This window comes from Crassostrea angulata, chromosome 1 (genome assembly GCF_025612915.1).
Source record: "Crassostrea angulata isolate pt1a10 chromosome 1, ASM2561291v2, whole genome shotgun sequence".
NCBI classification, from domain to species: Eukaryota; Metazoa; Mollusca; class Bivalvia; order Ostreida; family Ostreidae; genus Magallana; species Magallana angulata.
Genome location: NC_069111.1, coordinates 7,950,560 through 7,973,817, shown reverse-complemented (window position 1 = coordinate 7,973,817; position 23,258 = coordinate 7,950,560). Strand labels below are relative to the sequence as shown.

Genomic DNA, 23,258 nt, shown 5'->3' with positions numbered 1-23,258 from the left:
TTTTTTCTGTTGAGTCGCAATCGCGTAGCAAACCTTCATATTTTCCAACTTGATACTGGTAAAACGTATCGTTTTAAAAGAAAATGTCCATAGATTGTTCCTGGCCAGATAAAAAATGTGTAGATGTCAAATGCTCATTTTAATTTCTGAGAGTGTACTTTTTCACATATTAAATGAAACGATCTAGTTTGCTGTATTATTACTTTTCAATTCAATTGCAGAATTTGCACACCCAGCATACGAATTTATGGAAATTAAAAAAGAAAACGAAGAGACAGTGGATATCACCTTTAATGCTTCTCCAGAGAAGATTTGCCAAAAGGACACATACTTTGCCGGCGACAAAGCTAGTGACTTCCATCTTTGATGCTTCACGGAATGAATAGTCAGTCAAATACACAGACAACTGGAGACGAAATGTCCTCTTGTAACATTTATACTAATATCAGGTACATCTAATTAGCAGACTATGATTGATTATTAAGAATATGTCAGACACAACATCAATCTGCATCAGAAGATCATTTTGTACTACTTTACTCACTTTATTGTAAAGATAAATCAGAATGATTTAGCTTTGTAAATCAGGTATAGCGGGGACATGAACCTACGTAAAAGTTAGTATCCTCTTAATATAATTCTAAATTTGAAATTAAGCTGGTTTGATTGATCATAGTGAATTTTTTTTATCTCAGGCTGTAAAACGATCGTGTTATTACATGTAAGTATAAATATCGACTTCTGTGGCTTACGTCCCTTGTTTATGACGTAGGTAAGTGAATTTTTAATGACACGTTGGTTATTCAAAAAAATAACGTTGAAAGTTTCAAATCTAATAAAACCCGTTTATATAAAACTGATTCACATTTTGACATTCATTAAGAAAAGATTTTTGTGGAACAAAACGTTACTTTTACGTAGTATATATCAGATCAGTTTTGTACAAGACGCCAATGATGTAATTTTGGTTAAATTGGTAATGTATATAAATAGGCTTTTAAAGCAACATAATGATGACTACATGTAACAAAAAATCGTTCCATATGTTTTGTAATGCTTTTGTTTGTCTTTATTTTTTTTTATCATGAAGCTATGCAAACATTTAAGTTGTAATTCATTCTGTTTTATATACATGCATATTGTTTGGTTTGAGGAATTGTTTTAATTTGTTTTTTCCATTAGTTAAGTAAGATGTTTTGATGTATTTATTTATTAAAATCTGCTCGTGTGTTGGCCACCTTTTTAAATCCCTTACCGTGCTCAATAATGTTTACAACAGTGACCAATCACGTTGCATGTAATAGGCTTTTTCTTGTAGCTTGTTTGCATTTACTATATTATTAAATTTCATTTGAATTTTGGGTTTTTTTGTTATTTTTTTAATCAATTAATTTGAGAGGTGCAGTAAGATGCAATACATATGCAATATCAACGTTTTCGGTGATAAAAATCGAAATTACTTTTTTATCAGGTTCCTTCATAAGGAAATCAAAGTAAATAGGCGGCAAACCAAAGATCGTACCGTACATATGTGCATGTGTGTGTTTGTGGAGGTGTGTGTGATGGTGTTCGCACGAACCTATGACTGGCTATTGCATTATGTTGTAAAATTGAAACACTGTTACCATATGTATTAGTCCCTTACCCATAACACCGTTGGGTCTATTGTTTTTATCGTTATCTGTCTGTCCTTCTGTCCTCACTTTGTTTTCCAGACTTTTTTCGTTATTTTTTGGCGAATTTCAAACTTCTGTGTAGCTTTATAACGATGCCTTACAGATGCAGTATAAAAAGTTTACTTTTGATCAACAGATATTTATTTGATAAATTTTAAAAATGGCTCTAATTTACGATCGGGTTAAAGTCGTTTTTAAATAAATGAAGGTGAGAAAGAAAAAGACGATACTTTTTGTGCATATTCTATTGTACCATTCCATCAAAAACAGCGTTTAACACTCATCGAGTTCGACTTGCGTTTCTTTATATTCACTTGTTTTAAGATTATTAATTTCTGAAAATATCTCGTTTTTATGGTATATGCTGTGCTACATCGGATTGTCTATTAGAATGTCAGAATAATGTGACAACTTTTGACAGCTTTCAATATCATTGTCCTTTACAAATGGTGATGTATAGGGCTTCAATGAACGTTTTATTTTATTCCCGGCAAGACAATCCTGGCTCCGATTTCACAAAAAACTTAAGATTTTACCTAAGTTTGATTTCAAATCCTGAGAATTTACTCAGCTGAAATTTTTCTCAAATTGCATTTCACAAATCAAACTTAGTCATTTCTCAGCTGAGTTGAATTTTTTTAGTCAAGAATTTTCATTGTCACAAGTGGCCCCTTATAACATCTCCTGTTTTTTTTTAAATATATACTTAATAAAAACAATCGTCTGCTTATGTTTTCAACAGAGGAATTAAATTAACAAGAGTCATAAAATTTTAATCATTCATGAAATGTACACTTTGTTATGCTAAGTATAGATGGCATATCTACATGATCTTATATATTATATAGCTAACATAAGACCACATTAAATACATCATGGTTACCTTAAAATCATTAGAAAGTAGAATCACTGCACAGTTATTCCATTTAACACAAACAAATGAATTAGTTACCGTTGTTTACATTTTTGTTAAGGGAGATAAATCCGCCAAAATTATTACTTTTTAATGAGAAAAATATTTATTAAACCTGCATAAAATATTGCATATACGCTGATTATTGAGTGGAATATATCTAAGAAATGAACATTGCAGACAATATAATACTGTATTAATGATGTTAATGACATATTCACATTTGAGATTTGACTTAAGTCTGCTATGGAGGTAACTTAAGTTTTTTCTCAAACTGAGTAAAAAACACGACTAAGATTTTTTTGTGAAATGCAGAGATTTGAGTTTTCTCAAGATTGAGAAAAAAAATCAAATATTTGAGAAAAAACTCAGACTTAAGTCTGAGATTTGACTTATGTTTTTTTTGTGAAATCGGAGCCTAGTCAGCCGAACCAACCATCCTCTTCAGTGATTAAATGCTTCCTTGTTATTCTGTTACATGTATGCTTCATGATGTTCTTGGTCATTCTCTACATATCTTGTTCTTTGGAATGAAATTGAAAGCTTTTCTTGTGATTGACTGGCGTTTTGATGAATTTTCTATTTCAAAGAACCTATCCTTTTTATCTCCATCGGCGTCTGGTAACGATGGTGCTCTCTGTTGTAAGTTCTCTGTTGTGGATGTTCTTCTTTAGGCTGTCGTTAAATGATGCTCTCCATGTAAAAATTATGTGTACATGTACATTTTATAAAGTGTTTATCAGTGATACATTAACATTTACAACCATTTTCATTATTTTTTCAGCACACCTTTTTGTTACATAGAAACCGCACTACATTAACATTTTAATACACATGTAAAAAGAACCCCAGGTAATTTGAGGCATTTAAACCGCTTGACGGCCTGCATCGACTAACATATCTTTTTAAGAACTCAACTAGGAAGTTGGCTGTCACTTTGACGACACGGTGCAAAATCTTGTTTAAGTTCAACTAAGACATAGTAGGACTCTGATTCGTTATTTCAAGTATTACAATATGACATCCGTTAGGAATTTTAGTTCTGAAGCTGGATTTTGGTCTTTTATAATTGGCTTTATTTGTAAGTTTTTGACATTATTTTCACTTTGCATCATAGAGATCATGTGATAACAGGTGTTCATGTAATGTGTATATGTGAAGCTTTCTCTGAAATTTCATTACACTGCAAATGCCTAAATGCATGTATTAGGAGTAGGTTATTATGCAGCAAACGAAAGAAGGAAATTAGGTGAACGCATTAATTTGGTTCTGAAGAAAACAGAATAAAGCAATGATGGATTCCAGGGTTGGAGAAACCCACATCTCTACTACTTTTTTAAAATAATAGACTCGAATTTTTGGTCTTTAATACCGATAAATCGGAAGAAAACTGTCTTTTGTTTTATATATTTTAAACATCATTGGTACTTGATGATTACCAATTTGTTTTTATTTTTTCTCAGTTAAGCTTCGCTAACTTATTGTCAGCGAAAATTTCTTTAAAAATACCGGAAATCACCTGGATTTTTTGGATTTTACAATCTAGCGCTTGCGTAATATATTCACGCTAACGGGATCTTTAGTTTATGCTTCCACAATATCACATCTGCATGTAATAATACAAATACGTGTAAATTTTCATTGGATTTTTGCTATCCATATTAATGATTTCTTATGAGAAAAAGTATAAAATAACAAATATACATTTCAACTAGCTACTTACTTTTGTCTTCGTGATGACAAAAAATCTTTGATAACATGCAAAAAAGTTACATTATATTTGTAAGGAGAGTGAAAATAGAATATGTTTTATCGTAGAAATGAATAATATCTTACGACCCAGTTTTACAAAGAAAATACGTGTACGTTGGTGAAAAGGTGTTGAATTCTTCCATTCAATGGATTAAAAAAATTTTGTTTAAAGGTATTTGCAGTCTCAAAAAGGTTTGTTGTGATGAATTTGACTGTCATTTTCAAGGCAACTTCCTTAACTTTCTCTTTCCGGAGCGATTTTGCAATTTTCTGCTACACTACGGGTATAAGGGAGGCATTCTAACTGTGGCGAGGGCCTTTCCCGAAACACAGTTAAATTATTCAAACTAAGGAAAGTGTAGTGAAATTAATAGCATTATTGTAGGCTTAATTCTAGCTTTGTTATGTAAATGTCAATAATAAGGTGTGTCGATGAACCTATTTCGTAAATGTCCGATATGAAAGCCAACCCGTGCTCGCACGGGTCAATGTCTAGGAAACGTAAAAATAGGGCATATTTACACTTGATAAACATGCCCGGAAAAGTACTAAGACTACCTAAAGAGTATAAATTGAGAAATAGATATCACCTTATTCAACAATCTAGATGTAATTTGTACGGACATTTGCATACCTTCCAAGATCTTTAAATCTAATCGTTTTATAAGACAGATCTTCATACTAGTACTTTTTCAAAGTACTTTATATATACAGGTACATTATGCAGTTTGTTTTCTGTAGATGTGAAGGAAGTTGATGAGTTGAGTTTAATAAAATAGAACTTAAACTTTATGGAATCATTTTGAATATACTTCACGTTTATATTGTATAGAGTATTTGATCTGTATGTGATGTTTTGTCTGTCTATAGTTATACAAATTGGATTTGTCGTACGTGAGGTTGGTGCAGTCCGGATGGGAGACACAAAAAGAATACTTCTCAGACATGTCTTCAATCTTAGTTAGTCTCCTGTAAATTCAGTGAAGATTTGCAGTGATTTTATCTTTGCATTGTTCTTTCTTTTTTTTTAAATTTAAACAACGAATAAAATAATTCTGTATTTTCCGCCACATTTAAAACATGTTACTTTTTTTTTCTTCTCTTTAGTTCTCTCTGGAGTTGTTTATTGTCTTATTGGTTACGCCTTCGCCTTCAGTGATGGTGGAACTGCAGACAAGTTCATTGGCATGAAATTGGACTTTTCTGACGAGATTCTTGCATACAAATACATTCTTCTTCAGTGCATTTTTGCATCAATGACAGCATCAATTGTGTCTGGTGCTGTTGCGGAGCGCTGCAAGTTTATTGCACACTTCGTTTATACTGTCTTTATAACAGGTATGTGACTACATTGTTTATTTTTTTTAAAGGTAAAAATCCCCCATTGACCATCCAGGGAAATGTTGTACCATCGTTGTTTTTTAAATCATTATTGCTTTTTAAAAGCTACCAACGGAATGCAATATTTACTAAGCCCAAGAACATAAATTTGAAAATTGACTCATCGGAAAAAAATAAAACATTCTCGAACCAACCCGCTAAAAATGTATCATCTAATCACTATTATATATCACATGGAAAAACAAAATGCTGTTTGGATCAAAAACTGATTTTTCTACCTATGAAAAAGTATTATAATTGCTTTAAGATAAATGTATCTTTCGGATACATGTGTCATTGGATTTAATTTTATATTTAAAACGAAAAAAAAAGATTAACATAACATTTCTTTGTGTGATCTACATGACGACAGTATATATTAAACTTTTGCAGGCTTGATCCACCCCGTTGTTCGACACTGGACCTTATACAATAGGGGATGGTTATACAATGGAGACAAGTATTCAACTTTGGACTACGCTCGCATCGGTTTTCACGTAATTAAACAACAAAGAGTATAAGTCATGATGTTATATAAACAATCACACATCCCCGTTTTGTAATATTTATAGTAACACTGGCGTTGACTATATATATATATATATATATATATATATATATATATATATATATATATAATATGCACTTCTGTGATAGGAGTTATTATTATTCAACAACTAGCGCTTAATCAAACTAGCTAAATTTCCATATAACCCACCATTTGCTGTTTTGTTTCAAATTTCCTTATTGAACAAAATATAAGGAACAATGTTCTTACGTTAAAACAGCAACCCTTTGAAATCTTATTATAATATGAAAGTCGGTTTTTCCTTTCATAAACAAAATTTTATGTTGTTTTTTTTTTAGCTCACCTGAGTTAAAGGCTCAAGTGAGCTTTTCTGATCACAATTTGTCCGTTGTCTGTCGTTGTCGTTGTCGTTGTAAACTTTTCACATTTTCATCTTCTTCTCAAGAACCGCCAGGCAGATTTCAACTAAATTTATCACAGAGCACCACTATGTGAAGGGGATTCCAGTTTTTTCAAATGAAGGGCCACGCCCTTTTTGAAGGGGAGATAATTGAGAAATATTGAAAATTTGTTGGTATATTTCAAAAATCTTCTACTCAAAAACTATTTGGCCAGAAAAGCTCAAATTTGAGTGGAAGCATCCTCAGGTATTGTAGATTCAAGTTTGTTTAAATCATAGTCCCCGGGGGAAGGGTGGGGCCACAATAGGGGGATCATTTTTTACATAGGAATATATAGAGAAAATCTTTAAAATTTTCTTCTCAAAAACTATTAGGCCAGGAAAGCTCAAATTTGAGTGGAAACATCCTCAGATAGTGTAAATGCAAGTTTGTTCAAATCATGGTCCCCGGGGGTAAGGTGGGGCCAAAATTTGGGGGATAAATTTTTATATATAGAAAAAATCTTTAAAAATCTTCTTCTCAAAAGCTATTAGGCCAGGAAATCCCAAATTTGAGTGGAAGCATGCCCAGATCGTATAGATTTGTTCGTTTAATTAATAGTCCAGAGGTAGGGGGAGGCCACAATGGGGGATGAATTTTTACAAAGATATATAGAGAAAATCTTTAAAAATCTTCTTTTTAAAGACTATTGGACCAGAAAAGCTTAAACTTGTTTAGATGCATCCTCGGGTAGTGTAAATAAATTCATGTTTGCAAATCACAGTCCCTAGTGGTAGGGCGGGGCCATGATGGCAGTTTGAATTTTTACATAGGAATTAATAGAGAAAATCTTTAAAAATATTATGGGAAAGTTTTCGGTCCAAAATTCAGTACTTAGTGTGAAAGCACAGGTTATGCAGATTTAAGTTTGATGTAACCATGATTCCTTAGAGAAAAGTGGGGCAACGAAATGGGGGGGGGGGTTACAAAGGAATAAAGAAAAATCTTCTTGCAGGTACAACAACAAAAGGGGCTTGGTATTTACCATAAAAAAAGAGTTGGATAAAAATTGGTAGATTTTTTATTTTTTTAGCAAAATCTACTGTACTTAGTGGTCAAAATATTTTGATACTGTGATGCTAATTTGATCAGAATTAAGGAAATTGTTGCTCAGGTGAGCGATGTGGCCCCTGGGCCTCTTGTCTTAAGTTCGGATCCATAAAAAACATTTTATTGTTAATGTAAGGGTTTCTAACGAACGGAACTCCTAATCTAAAAAAACAAATCCACCATCAAGATTCGAACTCGCAACATAAGGATCAGTTCTTTTGATGTGTTTTGAAAATAACACCTTTTCGACTGAACCAAATGGTACCAGTTCTGGTAAAACAACTCTAATACTAAATAAGTGTATACTCTCGTGCATTAAACCAATAACAGTTCGTGCCAAATTACTTGTACAGGATGATGTTGGTAGCGGGGCTGTCCATGTCATGGGAGGAATCGCAGCACTTATGGGAGCCATGATGATTGGTCCTAGAACCGGTCGATTTGATCCCACCCTTAAAAAAGACTTCACCGAAAGATGCTATTCAACGCGAGTAAGTCCAAAAGTTTGAACGCTTTTTCATTGGTATTAAATGTTTTGATATTTTAATCGAAGGTGTTAATTCATTGTATGTTATTTAATTTATAAAACGTATTTTTATTGCCTAAAATGAAAATAAATTAGATCATTAATATATTTTGAAGGTGATATTCGGTGAAACATTAATAAAGGAGTATTACTTAATTTTTGCTTTGTAACTCACCTAAGCCAAATGGCTAAGAAAGATAAACGCCGTCCCCATAAAGTTTTCCTATTTTTACTATATTCTTATTATCTTTTAAAGAACCGCTGTTTGTTGTGGAAAGCATTCTAGACAAAAGGGTTTCATTTACTAAGGTTGAAGAAAAATGAAAAATAATATTGAATATTTCTTAAGAGAATTTTTTTAAGAAGTTAGGACTTGAAAACAAAGTTACCAGATAATTATATCAATGCTAAATAAGAAACACAATAAATTGTTCTTTTTCTTGGATGTGATCGTGGTTAAGTAAATAAACAGGAGGTAAGTCCAATGTAAGATGTTTGATTGATATTGTACTGGCCAGTGAAATGAGGAAACTTTGGTCACTTTTGTAAATGCGTCTTTATTTTATTTTGGAGGGTGACAAAACATGTAAGATGTATGACGATAGATGAATCAATAGACGTATAACGAATGACTAATGACGATTTACTACAAAAAATAGAGAAAAAATATTGTAAATAAACTAATTCAAAAACCCACACATACAAATTCATCCTAGCAAATATATGATGACAATGATGAAACGTATGACTATCTGATGTATCAGTATAACCTAATTCAATACATCACAATTAGATATGCATCTAGATACGTAAATCTGAAATGCCCTAGCACAGTTTGGCGACAGAAAAATGTAAACAAAGAGGCATAACTCTAGACAACTAAATGATATTATACATGTTGCAAATGGAGTTACCTCCCGTAATATATCAAATATAAACCTAACATAATCCAGCGAAGTTGCACACATGCCTCATAATTACATATAAGTACCTCTATATAGCTTTATCAATATATCATTAATAATGACCTTGAAATATCCATGCATATGCATAAATAGTAACTTTATACCTACACTAAAGTATGAAAATTATCAAATGTATTGAATATAATTCTACTGCACAATGTACATGTACATATGCATTGGAAAAACATTCTAACAATATACATATATCATAACACTCACCAATTAAGTAGTTTCCTCCAGAAAAAAGTACATTCAGTACAAAATGATCGTAAACATGAGCCCGCCTCACACAAGTTCACGGGCTCTACACACAAAAATATTGAGCTCAAAAACTGATGACGTCAGATCAGGTATGACTAACTGCAGTACCAGCATAGATATGACTAATTACAGTATTGGCGGTAACAGATATTGTCTATATCGCAGTGTTGACCAACATTGACTCGACAATTAGCATTTGCAGCGTACCTTCTATATCCTGTTTACATCGTCAACATTTTCGACATCATGATGTTGACCAACAGTGGCTGGACACATTGGGCTACATTGTGTGTCTTCTTCTTTTTTTTTACATCGTCGACATTGCAGTGTCGATCGAAGTCAAGTCGACATCGTGTTAATATCAAACATGTACCTCTTACATCTAATTTACATCGTCGACAATGTCGACGATGTAAATGTCAATGTTGACAAAAATCGAGTCGACAATGTACTTTATCATACAAAAATACAATCTAGATAAGAAGACATATATATAGTATATAATATGAATAAATATTCTGCTTTTTCACAAAAATATATGTTAATAATGTGTCAAATACTGTCAACAAACCTATGCAAGGAATGCGCGAGTTTTATCACGTTATTCTTTAGACGATTTCACTTATCATAACCACTCACCAAAGCAGGACTCTAAATATCTATCAGGTCTTACTTGGTTAATTTACCTAAGGTAAACCGATTCGAGTGACGTCATCATTGATGGTTCTAAAGACACTTTATTAAATATATATATAATTATCTCTGTAGAATTAAAAAATTATGATAATTGTCTTGTTTGAATAATATTGCATAAAAAGCAGAGCAATTTGAAGGGATTTTCATGATTTTTATCCATTTTACGCTTCAGAATAACAATTGTATACAAGTATTGCATGTGTTGTAACATATATCACTCAGGTTTAACAAAAGTGCTAATTTTATGAAGTTATATCTAAACAACAAAAAATATCAAAACTAAACACATTATATTCTGAAATTTAAAAAACTAAGAATTGGTTTAAAACACTACAATTCTTCAAAATATACACAACAATTTACAAAACTAAAATTCAAAACATGCATGTACACAACGATTCTCTTTTTTTTATTTTTATTTCCAAAGGGAAATTGATTGAGCTTAATTGATTATTCATGTTGTAAATGTCATACACAGATATTTAGCATGTTAATTTATATATTCATTTCAGCTTTAAGTTCAACAGATATAAGTCTAAAATTTCAAGAGAAAGTATAAGCCATTTAACCGTAAAATTATAAGAAATATGGTAAACAAGTCAAAGCTTAAGTACGACTATTCCTTATTTTGGTATGTTTTCGTTTTTCATCAGGTTTTTAGAAAAATATTTGTAATTCTATGATACAATTTTGCAATGGAACAAATTCACGCTATTAGTTAAAATATTAAGTAAAACATTAAGAAAAAAGAAAGTATTTGAAATTTAGGTGGTATCGAATCCTCAATCTAAACAAACATGTCCTATATCGTGTCGTCATTTGTTTTAGATACTTAAATGTTTTCGATAATCGCTTTTCGTCGCGTGAGGATGAGATTTAAAACACCTACATGTGTTATATATACACGTACACGTACCCGATTTGTAATCTATAAGTAGAGATTTCATAGGGATATAAACGTTTCCATAAATTTTGCTCACTTTCTTAATGTGATCACCGAAAGAACGTTATTTCGTTTACGCAAACATGATAATATTAGATGCTTTAAATATTGCTTCTTTACGTGAAAACGCAATTTGTTGCTTTTATCTACTCTTCTAAAAGAAGAAGACGTAAAATGTCAATGTTTAAATCTTGATGATTTATCTGATGATCATTTTTTTAAAAAAAATTCTCATCATTGATAGCTGCTTTTTCAATAAAAAAAAATTTCATATAAATTTTCTTACCTTATCATCGGTCATTTACAAAACTGTTTTATTAAAAAATATTTGGAATGTTCACACAAGTACTCTGAAGTGGATAGTTGTTCAATAAAAATTTATCACGTAAATTTACTTACCTTGTCATTGGTCATTTACAAAAGTATTTTGTAGAAAATCATTCGAATTGTGCTCACAAATACTCTGAAATAAACAAAAAAAGATGCTTGAGTTTCTGATAGACAACATAAATGTAGATTTTGGAAATCAGGTCTTCCAAAAATCTGTTGGATTTCCCGTGGTACCAATTGCGCCCCATTGTTAGCAGTCAGCGTCATCTGTTTCATATTTGGATATTTTACTGGAAAGGGACATTGTTGGTAACCTACATGTAACAACAAAACTTTATGATAAACATGATCTCTGCAATTTTTCTACACTCAAATTTTCTTACTTATGTAGCAATATACCTTCACCACCTGCATATCGATTTTTTGTCTCTCAGTTAATTCGATACGCAAGGGCATGCTCTAGTATGAGCAAGTTCTAAAACGAGACAAGCTACTGATCATGACAAACAAATTGATAGAACATGACTATCTACAGTTTCGGTTGAAGTCATCTTTTCTTACATTCTATGGTCGATACAATGACCTTGTATACATCTTTCACTAAGCATGCTGACTGATGTTTTTCATTCTAATTGTTAGACCATAATACCTACACCTAAATTTTCTACGAAATAATGAAATAATAACCTAATTAATAATTATACAAGTTGTAATACGCAAAAAGATGAATTGTAATACGCAAATAAGATGAAATGTACATGTAGTTACGAAGTAAATCAAATAATGGAATAATTTTAGTTGAAGTCGAAAGATTTTAAACACTAGAACATATTCAATGAATTCATATATCACTTTTATTATAACTATAATAGAAGAAAACTGTAGATGAATCATGCCATAGGAATATATGACTCTCAGTTATATAGGTTCAAAATTATTCACTATATATAAAGGAACAATCCATAGGTGTAGTGATGATTGTTAGATTACAAAAAACCATGACGCCATTATACGTCAATATATATCTACAAACTGGCCTCAGGATTATGAAGGATTTTCAGACTTGAGACAAAATTTCAGTCAGCCTTAACATTTTTGTTTATAACAAAATGACGATCAAAATTTGTAAATAACAAATTTATATCAAGCCAATTTTAGTAACATTTCAGTTTTGTCAGTGTTTTCAATCTAGAGACATCAAGAGAGTATACAATTTTTAACTAAAGTCTAAGATTGCTTCAGGATCCTGAGGCCTGGTGTTTAACTGTTGTAATATTTTAGTCACCACTTAGTGCGATATTTAAATGCTATATACAACTTTATCATAGAGTTATGGAACTTCTATCATTTTCTTAAAAACATTCAATAGTCGGGATACAAAATTAAATTGCTTATCTGAAGTGGGTCATTATTACAAGTTCTGGTTGATTTAAATTGATGCGTTTTCCAATAGTATTTTTACTATGAAAAAAATATGGAGCACAATTTAAACTCACTCTTCAAGAATGCAAGGCATTAATTTAGTTTATTTTTTAAAATGACACTTTTTTGAAGATTGTGGCACGCATACACCAGTCCAAAACAATATATATTTTAACTAATATGTTGAACATAAATAATGTGGTCAATGTGCTTTTTAGATACACATATATATAATGTCAAGTTAAAATATATAATGATGTTTCATTTTAATTAACAGATCGCTTTTTTGGGAGGATTGGTTATGGCAATCGGACTTTTGACCATCATTTCGGAATCTCCATTGCTATTTGTTATTAATTACCAAGGGGATCTTGATGCGGATTCCACTATCTATGTTTTCACTTCCGGTTCCTTCGCCGGTTTTTGTTTACTCTTGCTGATTAATTGTGATAATAGATATTTTGGAACAGGTCGGAGTGCGTTAAATGCCATCAATGGAGGGTTAACTGGAATGGTAAGTACTTTAATTGAAAAGCAGGATATGTTTTATTAGAATAAAATTAAAATGTTTGTTTTTCTTGGTTTCTCCAGAACCAATTTCAAGAAAACTTTGCAGAAAGCATCCTTGGGTGAGGTGGATATAAGTTTGTCAAATAAAAAGCGCACTTTGAAAGGGGGATAATAAGGAAGTATTAGAAAAAAATTGTTAGTAAAATCTACTGCTCAAAAACAATTTGCCCCCAAAAAACATTTTCAGGTTGTGTGGATTAAAGTTCCATATAATCAAATTTTTACAAATGAATATACACTACTTGCTCTAAATGCAAGCTGCAGTAATGCAGTAACTTATGTTGAAGCATCCGCATTTAGTGTAGATACAATTTTTGTTGAAATCATGATCCCCGCGGTAAGGTTGGAGCCACAATTGGGTGGTGGGGGTCGAAATTTTGAATAGCACTTTTTAAAGAAAAATCTTTAAAATCCTTCTCAAAAACTGATAGAGCAGAAAACATCCATCTTGTGTGAAAACATCATCAGGTAGTGTAGATTCAGATTTTCCCGGGGGTTAGGTGGATTGTTACATAGGAATACAGAGATATTTTTTTTTCTCCAAAACACATTTGCTGTAAATTATGTGGAGGCATATTCAGGTACTTAAGGTTTAAGTTTGATAAAATTACTAGCTCGGAGAGGAGGGAAGGGGGGGGGGGGGGGGTAGAGTACGACCTCAATGGGATTTTTTTTTTTTTACAGAGGAATTAATATAGATTTTATTTAACACTCTTCTTTTTGAAAATTATTCAGGTAGAGAAGCTTAAACTTGTGTGAAGTCATTTTCAGGTTTATATATCAAAGCTAAAATCAAGTTAAAATCATGATCCCCGGGAGTAAGGAGGAATAAAAAAAGGTAGTTAGAGGGAATGTGGTTTTCATAGGAATAGAGATGAATCTAGAACAACAAAAGTGGCTTAGTGTTTAACTTAAAAGATATCTAAAAAAAATTAAAAACTGGTTTATTTTTTAAAATGTTTTAAAAGTTTACCAGCCATCACCTGAATTATTATCCTGTCCGTTTAAATACAAGCTTAGCAACAACTTTTTGGGTTTTTTTTCAAGTGTAGACGAACAAAAATTATTATAATATTGATTTCTTTGTGGGTTATTACATGGACTTATGTATAATATATTTTTTTGCAAAGAATGCTTTGCAATCTGATAAAAATAATGTTAACATTGTGTTAATAGGGCAATATACATGTACTTTACGTTGCTTATACATACTCCTTAAACTATGCTAGCGTCTGTATATTTTGGAATTTTTAAAATGTATTGAAACTTATTGAATAGATTGCTGTGTCTACTGGATATGATAATTATTCGACACATGTCGCAATTGCTGTTGGTGTGATTTCCATCATTGTATACACAGCCTACTCTCTCCTCTTGACCAGACTCGGTATTGATGATCCCCTGGATGTTGTTGCAGGTATTTTACTGGCTATGCATTGGTTTCGATGTTGGCTAACAAACAAAATCATCTTTACAACTTTGTTTCCTAAAATACACCATTTCTGTCGTTTAGTCCACTTTGGCGGTGGCAGCTTGGGATTGATTGCAGTTGCTTTCTTTCACGAGACTTATGGAATATTTTATGCATGGAATCTTCAATCTGCATATGTAAGTGATTTTGAAATGTTGCTCGTCAGACAGCTTTCCATCTACTCATTACACTTTTCACCTCATAGTATTTAACGGACGACCCTCATTTTGCCTATAAAGACTTTACTGTAAAAAATAAGATATCCTTTATAATATTCTGTTTGCGTTTATAATGACTGACACATATCTAATACATATTTCTGCTTCTTTGATGAAGATCCTTGGTTGGCAGTGCATTGGCTTGATGGCCATAATTGTCTGGACAGCTGTGATTTCTGGACTTATGTTTGGAGTACTCAGATTGTTTGGTATCTTGCGAGTTTGTGATGAAGCTCAAGAAAAAGGTGAGATGGTGGCTTTCAACAACAAACTACATCAACAACAAATTTTACAATACCATGTTCCTTATGTTGTATATGAAATGATATGATGACACTTTATCGTTCAAGTCGAAGAATTGTAAAAGAATTTGAAATTGCATCTGCTTTTTTATTTTTATTATCAATTATTAAAGGTATAATTCAGATTTAAAAGTGAATTATATTGGCATTTCTTATTGTTATGATATATCATATATCTTGTGCTAAATTAACTGTTCCATTCAGTTGCAGAATTTGCAAAACCAGCACACAAAATTAAAGAAATTACAAAAGAAAATCAAAAGACGGTGGTTTTCACAGTAGAAGCTTCTCTGGAAAATACTTGTCAAAAAGATATGTATTTGGCCAACGCCAGTGTTGGTGATTTCCAACTTTAAGAGAAAAATGAGACAATCGCCAAACACAAAATTGGAGACATTAGCTCCCCTCATATCAAAAAATAAAATCAGATTATGTACTTATAAAACATTGGACACATGGACTTACGTTAATGTACATTATCTCAATAATATTATTTAGCAACATAGTTTATGCGTGTACTCCTTATTGCATATTGTTTATTACACTCAATATGTCATCGTTGTACAGATATTAAAGTATTTTCCTTATGTTATTTTTGAGGCTTTTGTCATATTGTTGATCCTATTGCTGTTTCTTTGAGGGTTTTAGGTTACTTTTGGGATTTGCGCTTTTTATTCGTATAATATTATTGTTTTGTATAAAAGAAATGTTTTGGTTTTGATTTGGTCATTCTTTTCTAATTATGTTTATGATGTATCAAAAGAATTAATTTTTTCAGATTTATGTAATGCCATTTACACTTTTAATTTTTCTCCAAGATGTTTTAAATATGCATTTTTTTTATTTAGACCAAGTACATTTTGATTCGCTAAATATTATAATAATAATCGTTTATATTTTTTATCACATAGGTTATTTTTTTTCGTGAAGCTTGTTTGAGTATACTATATTAATTAAATTGTATTTTAAATTCGTTTTTGGGAGTTTGATTTTAATCAACATTAGCTCCTATGCAGTTATTCTTGCAAAACGGAAGTGAAACAGTGTGTGAACTTAAGCAAAACCATGAATGGAAACCATTTCCGCTGACAAGACTTAGTACTTGAAAAAAAATTGATAAATTCTATGTAATGTATTACGAAGCATTGTTTTTAAGAAAACTTAATTTATTTAAAAATAACTTGAAAGTAGATTTTAAATAGTACGAACAAATAAGATAATTTTTTAAGTCGTACATGGATGTATTCCTGCGCAAGAGTTCACTAAGACTGGTTCGCTGTCATTGAAGTTCTACAGCGGTAGCGATTGGAATCAAGGGCATACTATTTAATCTAAAAATAGAACCAGTACGGGCGTAGGCTAGACTTTATAGCTATGTATTTGTTTGAAAATTACTTGGGTACAAATTTTCCGAAACATTTCGATTACTGATACATAATGAATAATAGAGTTTGATGGCGCCAATTCTATCTTTAAATATTGCACATGATTTTTATGGGGTTTTCCATCTATAGCTCGGATTCTTGTCGGAAAAGCCTGAAAATCGATACAAGAAAAAATGTGCGTAATTACTCATTGATAAGTACAGCTAAGAAACTTCTTGTCATGTGCAATTACATATCGTTGATTTTAAAATAAATACTAATAGATAAATAAACAATAAAATCAACTCCGTCAGTACTTCAGTACTTTGATTTTTAATCAATCGGTTTGGGAAATGCAATTAGTTGCAATATATATGTTATGAGGGCTCGATCGTCATGGATATTTTTAGACTTTATGAATTACTTTAAGAAAAAAAAAGCTTTGTATATAGAAAAAAAAACATACTTCAAAGTTAAATATATTGAAGTATCCTTCACTAAATAACAGTTTATAACTAGATAATCATTATTTAAAATAATGTAGATCTAATGGGTCACTTAATGACACCCAAGCCTGGTTAAAATGGAAATTTTATGATAAAACCAAATAACTTTATATCAACTTCTCAAAAAAGGCAGACGGAAAAAGTAAATATTTGTATTCATGGTGTAAACCTTTGTTAATGGTATTTTATTAATAATTATGCCATTCATAATTATGCCAAAGATATTGATGAGAAATACTTCTATTATGAATACTTATCGAAATAGAGATAGTCGCTTCGGGCACTTATTTTTATTTTAAAGTGTGGAGCCAGACCTCCAAAATTTAAAGAAAAAGATAAGGCTTGTTTCTTGTACCATCGAGATGAAGTACATATCTCTGGATTAGATTGCAATCTCCAAGGAAACCCTTATTGAATCACGATACAGAGCAGTATCCGAAAAAATAGAGGATAGATGATGACTCCTGTATCCCATATCCATTTTACGAAAAAGCTGGAGGAAAGCAGGACAAAAGACAAAAATTTTTGTTGAGAGAGAATGGGCCAACAGACCAACAGACCAACAGACCAAAGACCGTATCTGCCATCCTTCATCCGTTCGGGCCGACATCCTCCACAGAGAGATGCCAGTCAGTGAGTGAACTTACCGTTATAACGTTGAACATTTAAAGATCACTTAGTGATCATTAGTGATAAATTGTCATATCTTGAGTCTTCGTCTTGATAAGGTATTTTTTTCTTCTTAAATTAAGCGAATGTATGTAAACACAATGCTTTTTTAATTCAAAACAACAAGGCACATACAATGTGAATTCATTTCTATATCAAATATCTGTCCATTTATGAATTTGTCTATGTTTGACTTACCTGCAGCACAAAACCTTTCCCTTCTGTCATTTCTTTTCTATTTGTTAGGTCAAGTAACAATACTATTCTGATGCCCCAACTTATCGAAAACTGTTGAAGAAACCTGGATGGTCGTGGTAAATTTTGAACTATAGTAATGTAATGGAAATGTAGCGCTCTTTATAAATTAGTAAAATGTGCACTTTAAAGATAAAATATATGGGGTTTTTCTGTTTTAAAAGTTAAATACTGTATATGATATATCTTCTTGTGAATAATTTTTTGACCACCCAGCATCCAAAAACGGAATTTTTGATAATAAAACTAAATTACATTATATCAATTGATCAAAAGAGCAGACGGAACAGATAAACATTTTTCTACAAAAGATATACTTTAAATAATGGTATTTTTATGGATAATTCTGTCACAGATATTGGTAGGAAATACCAGTATAATGAATACTTCTGTTGAAGATAATAATATAATAGACAATGGTTAAATACTGTATGTGATATGTGATTGGTATGATAGATCTAATGCGTAATTTGTTGCCTGCATAGCCTCCCACACGGACGCATATAGACTTCCTTTTTATATTGCAGGATTTTCAAACCAGGTGGTTGTAGATGCAGACCCTGAAAAATACACAGACGGAGGATGGTACAGTATCTACCACCCAGTAGATTCGTCGTGCTACTGACAGGATCGATAACTCCTGATATTTTGTCTGCAACATTGTGTCTTGTTACCTCCGACTTTCATGTTTATTCAAGATGGCTGGCATATAGCTTAATGTTGTTGATATAAAGATACAATCTATTGTAAGAATCACATTAGATTTTTGTATATAATAATGAACAAAATATGACTAACATACGGTTGTGGAATATCATTAATAATCACGACTTTTTATCCAAAATAAAACTGTTATAGATTATCATAAAATGAGTTGCCTCTTGATGATAACACGTGTAATTCCAATATTTTCATTCTACTTGTACAGGTCGGGTTCTGGTTTTATAAAGTATTAACTATTGGACTTGTAAATTATCTTTCTAAAATTCATAAATGGAAATGTAAACTAGTCTAACTGTAGAAAAAATACCTATATGGAACATTTATCACAGCTATGCTGACTTAAGAAAAGTTATAAGAATTGACGGATTGGTTTATTTGGATGTCAAATCCATTTGCTATCATATTGTACTTACCGTTATGATTCGTATCCATTTATTTTGTTTGAGCATAACTATTAATCTATAATAACCAAAATAGGGAGTTGCTTTGATCATTTAAGAATAAAATAGTTTGCATGTTATTTCATTTGTCGTATAAATTCCAGAAATTTTTAACTTTTAGCTTTTTCAAAAGAAAGATCCAAAAAGAGCAGTTAGATAACATGTTTGGAATTGTTCAAAAGAATCCATGAAAAACAGCACCAACAATGTTTTTAACGTATTTGAATTTTGTTACTTTGTGTAGCTGATAAGATATCCTGAGAGGTTCATAAATCTATTGTCAATACAAAATGACCTCTATTATGATAGCAATCATAGGATAATCCATAGGTTAAAGAAATACATTATTCGTTGCCTCTGACTGTGCTAACGGTCTTAGTCAATATATATTTAAAGTTATGAACATAAGTACGTTGTACTGTCAGAGTGCTTTTTAAAATGTTAAATCCTACGAATACCTATTAAAAGATTAATCTTTTAATGAATTCAAACTGATTTAACATGCAATAGCTTACAATTAATATGTCGGACAGTGCGATTTCCGTTACATTTTTATGAATATCAAAACGATTTATCGTTCTATATGTACATTTTTGTATTTTGGGGTTCTTTATCGAGATAAAAAATTATTACTAGTATATTAGATATTAGATAAATATTGTATGTAAATAATTGACATAATTGCGTACTAAATATGTACCCCTTATGATCAATGCAACTTTTTTCTGTACTTACAGCACAGTTGTTCTGATATCACAAACAGACAAACCTATTCTGGCTGTAACTGGGTACAGCATTTGCATACAACATCACATAAACCACAGATAATATTACGAAGACACTCGGGTGCAAGACAGCTTGATTCAAATAACACAAAATTGGAAACCAAATAAAACATTAGCACACAGTTTATGACTACATAAATAAACCTGACAAAAGTCTCATCTTTGAGTCTGTTGACAATGCGCGCTCATTTCGAAAAAAAAAACATGGCGTCTATAGTGATCAGATGGCTTTAACTTGGGTGTTCGATTTCGTAGTTTTTTTTTCGCGTTTTAGCATGTCTTCTGTTATCCCCTTTTTATCAGATGTGGAATTGATAGGGTACTTATATTATCAAATTGCAGGGTTTTTCATCCTTAGTATTAACATATATGTTAAGAACTAAACGCCTAATTACATAGAACATATGACAAGTCATCAATCTTGAATCCAGACCCGCCGTTTTACACGTTTTGTAGGTATTTTGTAGCGCAATAAAGATTCGATGCCATGATGCATAAATCTCGTTTATATGTAAACCAAGAACCCCGAGTAAGTCTAAAAATTCTATTCTACCCTTTGTCTAAGATGCTTACTCATTTTGTAGAGGCATTTGTTTGAATATAATTAAACTTGTAAGAAAAGAGATTAATACCCGTATTGTAATAAGTTCAGAGGACGAACTCTAATTTAAAGATCAAAAAAATTTGCTCCAAAAAAATACAAAACTGCTTTTGTATACAAAGATGGCAAACAATGGAGAAAAGGGATGCTATCAATATATCTCATTAAATGGAATAGGGTGAATAAAAATATAATTTAATCAAGATTTCCTGTATTTGATCATAATGTGTTTTCCAATGCACATATATTGATAGATATTTTTTGAGATAAGATAAAATTGATTAAATAATGTAAAAAAAAAAAACCAACAGATCCTTACCAAAAAGATTTGTCTGGATGTATGTAATTTGTTTCTGCATATCTAGATATTTGTGTTTTGGTGTTATAATTGGGGCAAAATAACTAGACTGAAGTGTTTAGTTTAGATTTTTTATTCAAAAGGTATCAGCATATATTATAATGAATATATAATACATTGTATATATACAATATAAGACATAATTTGTAGCAATGCACTTATTAATGCAGCAGAGTATTACCTATTTATCTATTACAGACATATTTCTGTGTGATTCGTCTTTCTGAAGATATTTTCCATTATTTAATTCAGTATATTTTCAGTTGACAGTAATTGTAGCAGTTTATACATACTTGGTTTACACCAATACTATTTTTGATGTACAGTGTCCTATGTTTATGATACATCGATCATTTAAAAATAAAGTGATACTCATCTTCACCTTGTCAAATCTTGTTTTGCAACATTCTCCCCTCCTGTGAGCCTATTTAAATACAATCGTTCCACAATGATCCTAGAGCATAAACCACTTATGGTGATATCATATACATTTATATGTATAAAAAAGCGCCAATCAATTATTAAAATGGTGAATTTTTGACGTAATTACTTATATCTGATTTGACGATGCTCTGTAATCTGCAAAAAAATGTTAATCCGAAAGATCAAATAAACAATTCGAACAAAAAATAGCGTTTATTTTGCATAGAGAACAAATATGGTTATACAGCTCGTTCGGTGCACATCCAAACATGCACCGCTTAACCACAGAATAATCTGACACGCTTTCCTAACGTCATTTGCCATTCAAGATAATTGCACAGATATCATATAATTGTGCAATTAAGTGACATACTTAGTCTAGCTTTAATTTGATTAAAAAAACGTATGTTTTTTGGTGTAATACTTGATGTTTTTAATAAATTAAATATGTTCATACCATTTCTTTATTTATGAATTTTTGAATAACGTTCAAACTATCAAAAAATACATGTAGCATATGTGCAAGTACTTTATGCTTGTATATCAAATTCTGAATTATTGCAATGTAATTCTTGGAACAAAAGAAATATTTTTTTCTATGACACACAAAAATGGCCCATACTGACACATTCAAAATGAAATCTCTATTTTCTTTCCAAAATGAAGGCATTGTGTGTGAGTGCATCACAATCACCAAACTAAAGGCATGAATGTTACCAAAAAAGGAACTTTTTTATAGGAACTAGGCCTATCATTTCCTTCACCAAAAAAAGGTAAACAACAAAAATTGACAAAAAATTTCAAGCCTTTATTTTTATCGAAAGCTGACAGATTATCAAACTTCAAGCGATTACATCGAACAACTATGCTTTTTTTTAAGGTAAATTTTGCAACTGTATTTTAATAATACATATATTTAAAAGTACTAATGCACCGTATTAAGATAATAATAATAGTCAGTGGGTTATCTTTATCGTTATGATTATTTTATGATCATCTACTAATTTATGCTAATATCTCGACTGGGGTACAAATAAAAGAAATATGCACTACGCAAATGCTTGTTGTTAAACAGTCCTTCAGTATCTTCCAACGCTTTTTATAAGTAAAATGGGTATAATTTGTATATTTCAGAATGGTGATTATGTATATCTAATAGATCAACCAATAAAACTTACAAAGAGAACATCACTTTGGAAATCGTTAATTCAACAATCTTTTAAAAAACTTTATCAGATTGTAACATAAACGAACCAAACTTGTTTAGGATTACGTCTAAACGACAGGGGCTTCTTTAACCCTTGTCGCCTTCTCTTCGAGACAGGCTTGCATGGTTTATGTCCTATACATAATGGCTCAATGCTTTTTCTGTGTGAGGAAACTGTATCAGATTTTCGGTCTACGATTCAAATTCTGTAAAAGACCTTTCTATAGCTCGCAGCGTTGGTCTGTCTTGGGTTGTATATGCTCTAGATTTAGTCAAGTTTAGTAAAGAACACAATTTCTTTATTTCGTTGAAAATTAACACCAAACATTTGAACCAGTAGGGGGTTCGATGTAATCACAAATTAAAAAGTAGCTTAAAATGTGCATACCAATTGTTAAAAAGCATGTATTGTCAATAATGTAGGTAAAGGTATCAAGGTGTGCAACTTCCTTTTACAATGTAATACATAATATTGAATATTTT

General features: G+C 31.3%; 1 protein-coding gene across 1 annotated transcript in view; it reads left to right on the top strand.

Annotated features, from left to right (window-relative positions):
• Positions 1 to 16,419, top strand: part of LOC128174806 (uncharacterized) — a 29,168-nt gene extending 12,749 nt beyond the window's left edge. Inside the window, exons 9-18 of the mRNA XM_052840262.1 lie at positions 222 to 350; positions 5,212 to 5,301; positions 5,449 to 5,679; positions 6,115 to 6,218; positions 8,094 to 8,231; positions 13,161 to 13,397; positions 14,732 to 14,870; positions 14,967 to 15,061; positions 15,261 to 15,387; positions 15,655 to 16,419. Of these exons, the coding sequence (XP_052696222.1) occupies positions 222 to 350; positions 5,212 to 5,301; positions 5,449 to 5,679; positions 6,115 to 6,218; positions 8,094 to 8,231; positions 13,161 to 13,397; positions 14,732 to 14,870; positions 14,967 to 15,061; positions 15,261 to 15,387; positions 15,655 to 15,800 (1,436 nt within the window). The 3' untranslated portion in view covers positions 15,801 to 16,419. The remainder of the gene's footprint in view (positions 1 to 221; positions 351 to 5,211; positions 5,302 to 5,448; positions 5,680 to 6,114; positions 6,219 to 8,093; positions 8,232 to 13,160; positions 13,398 to 14,731; positions 14,871 to 14,966; positions 15,062 to 15,260; positions 15,388 to 15,654) is intronic.
• Positions 16,420 to 23,258: the final 6,839 nt, after the last annotated feature.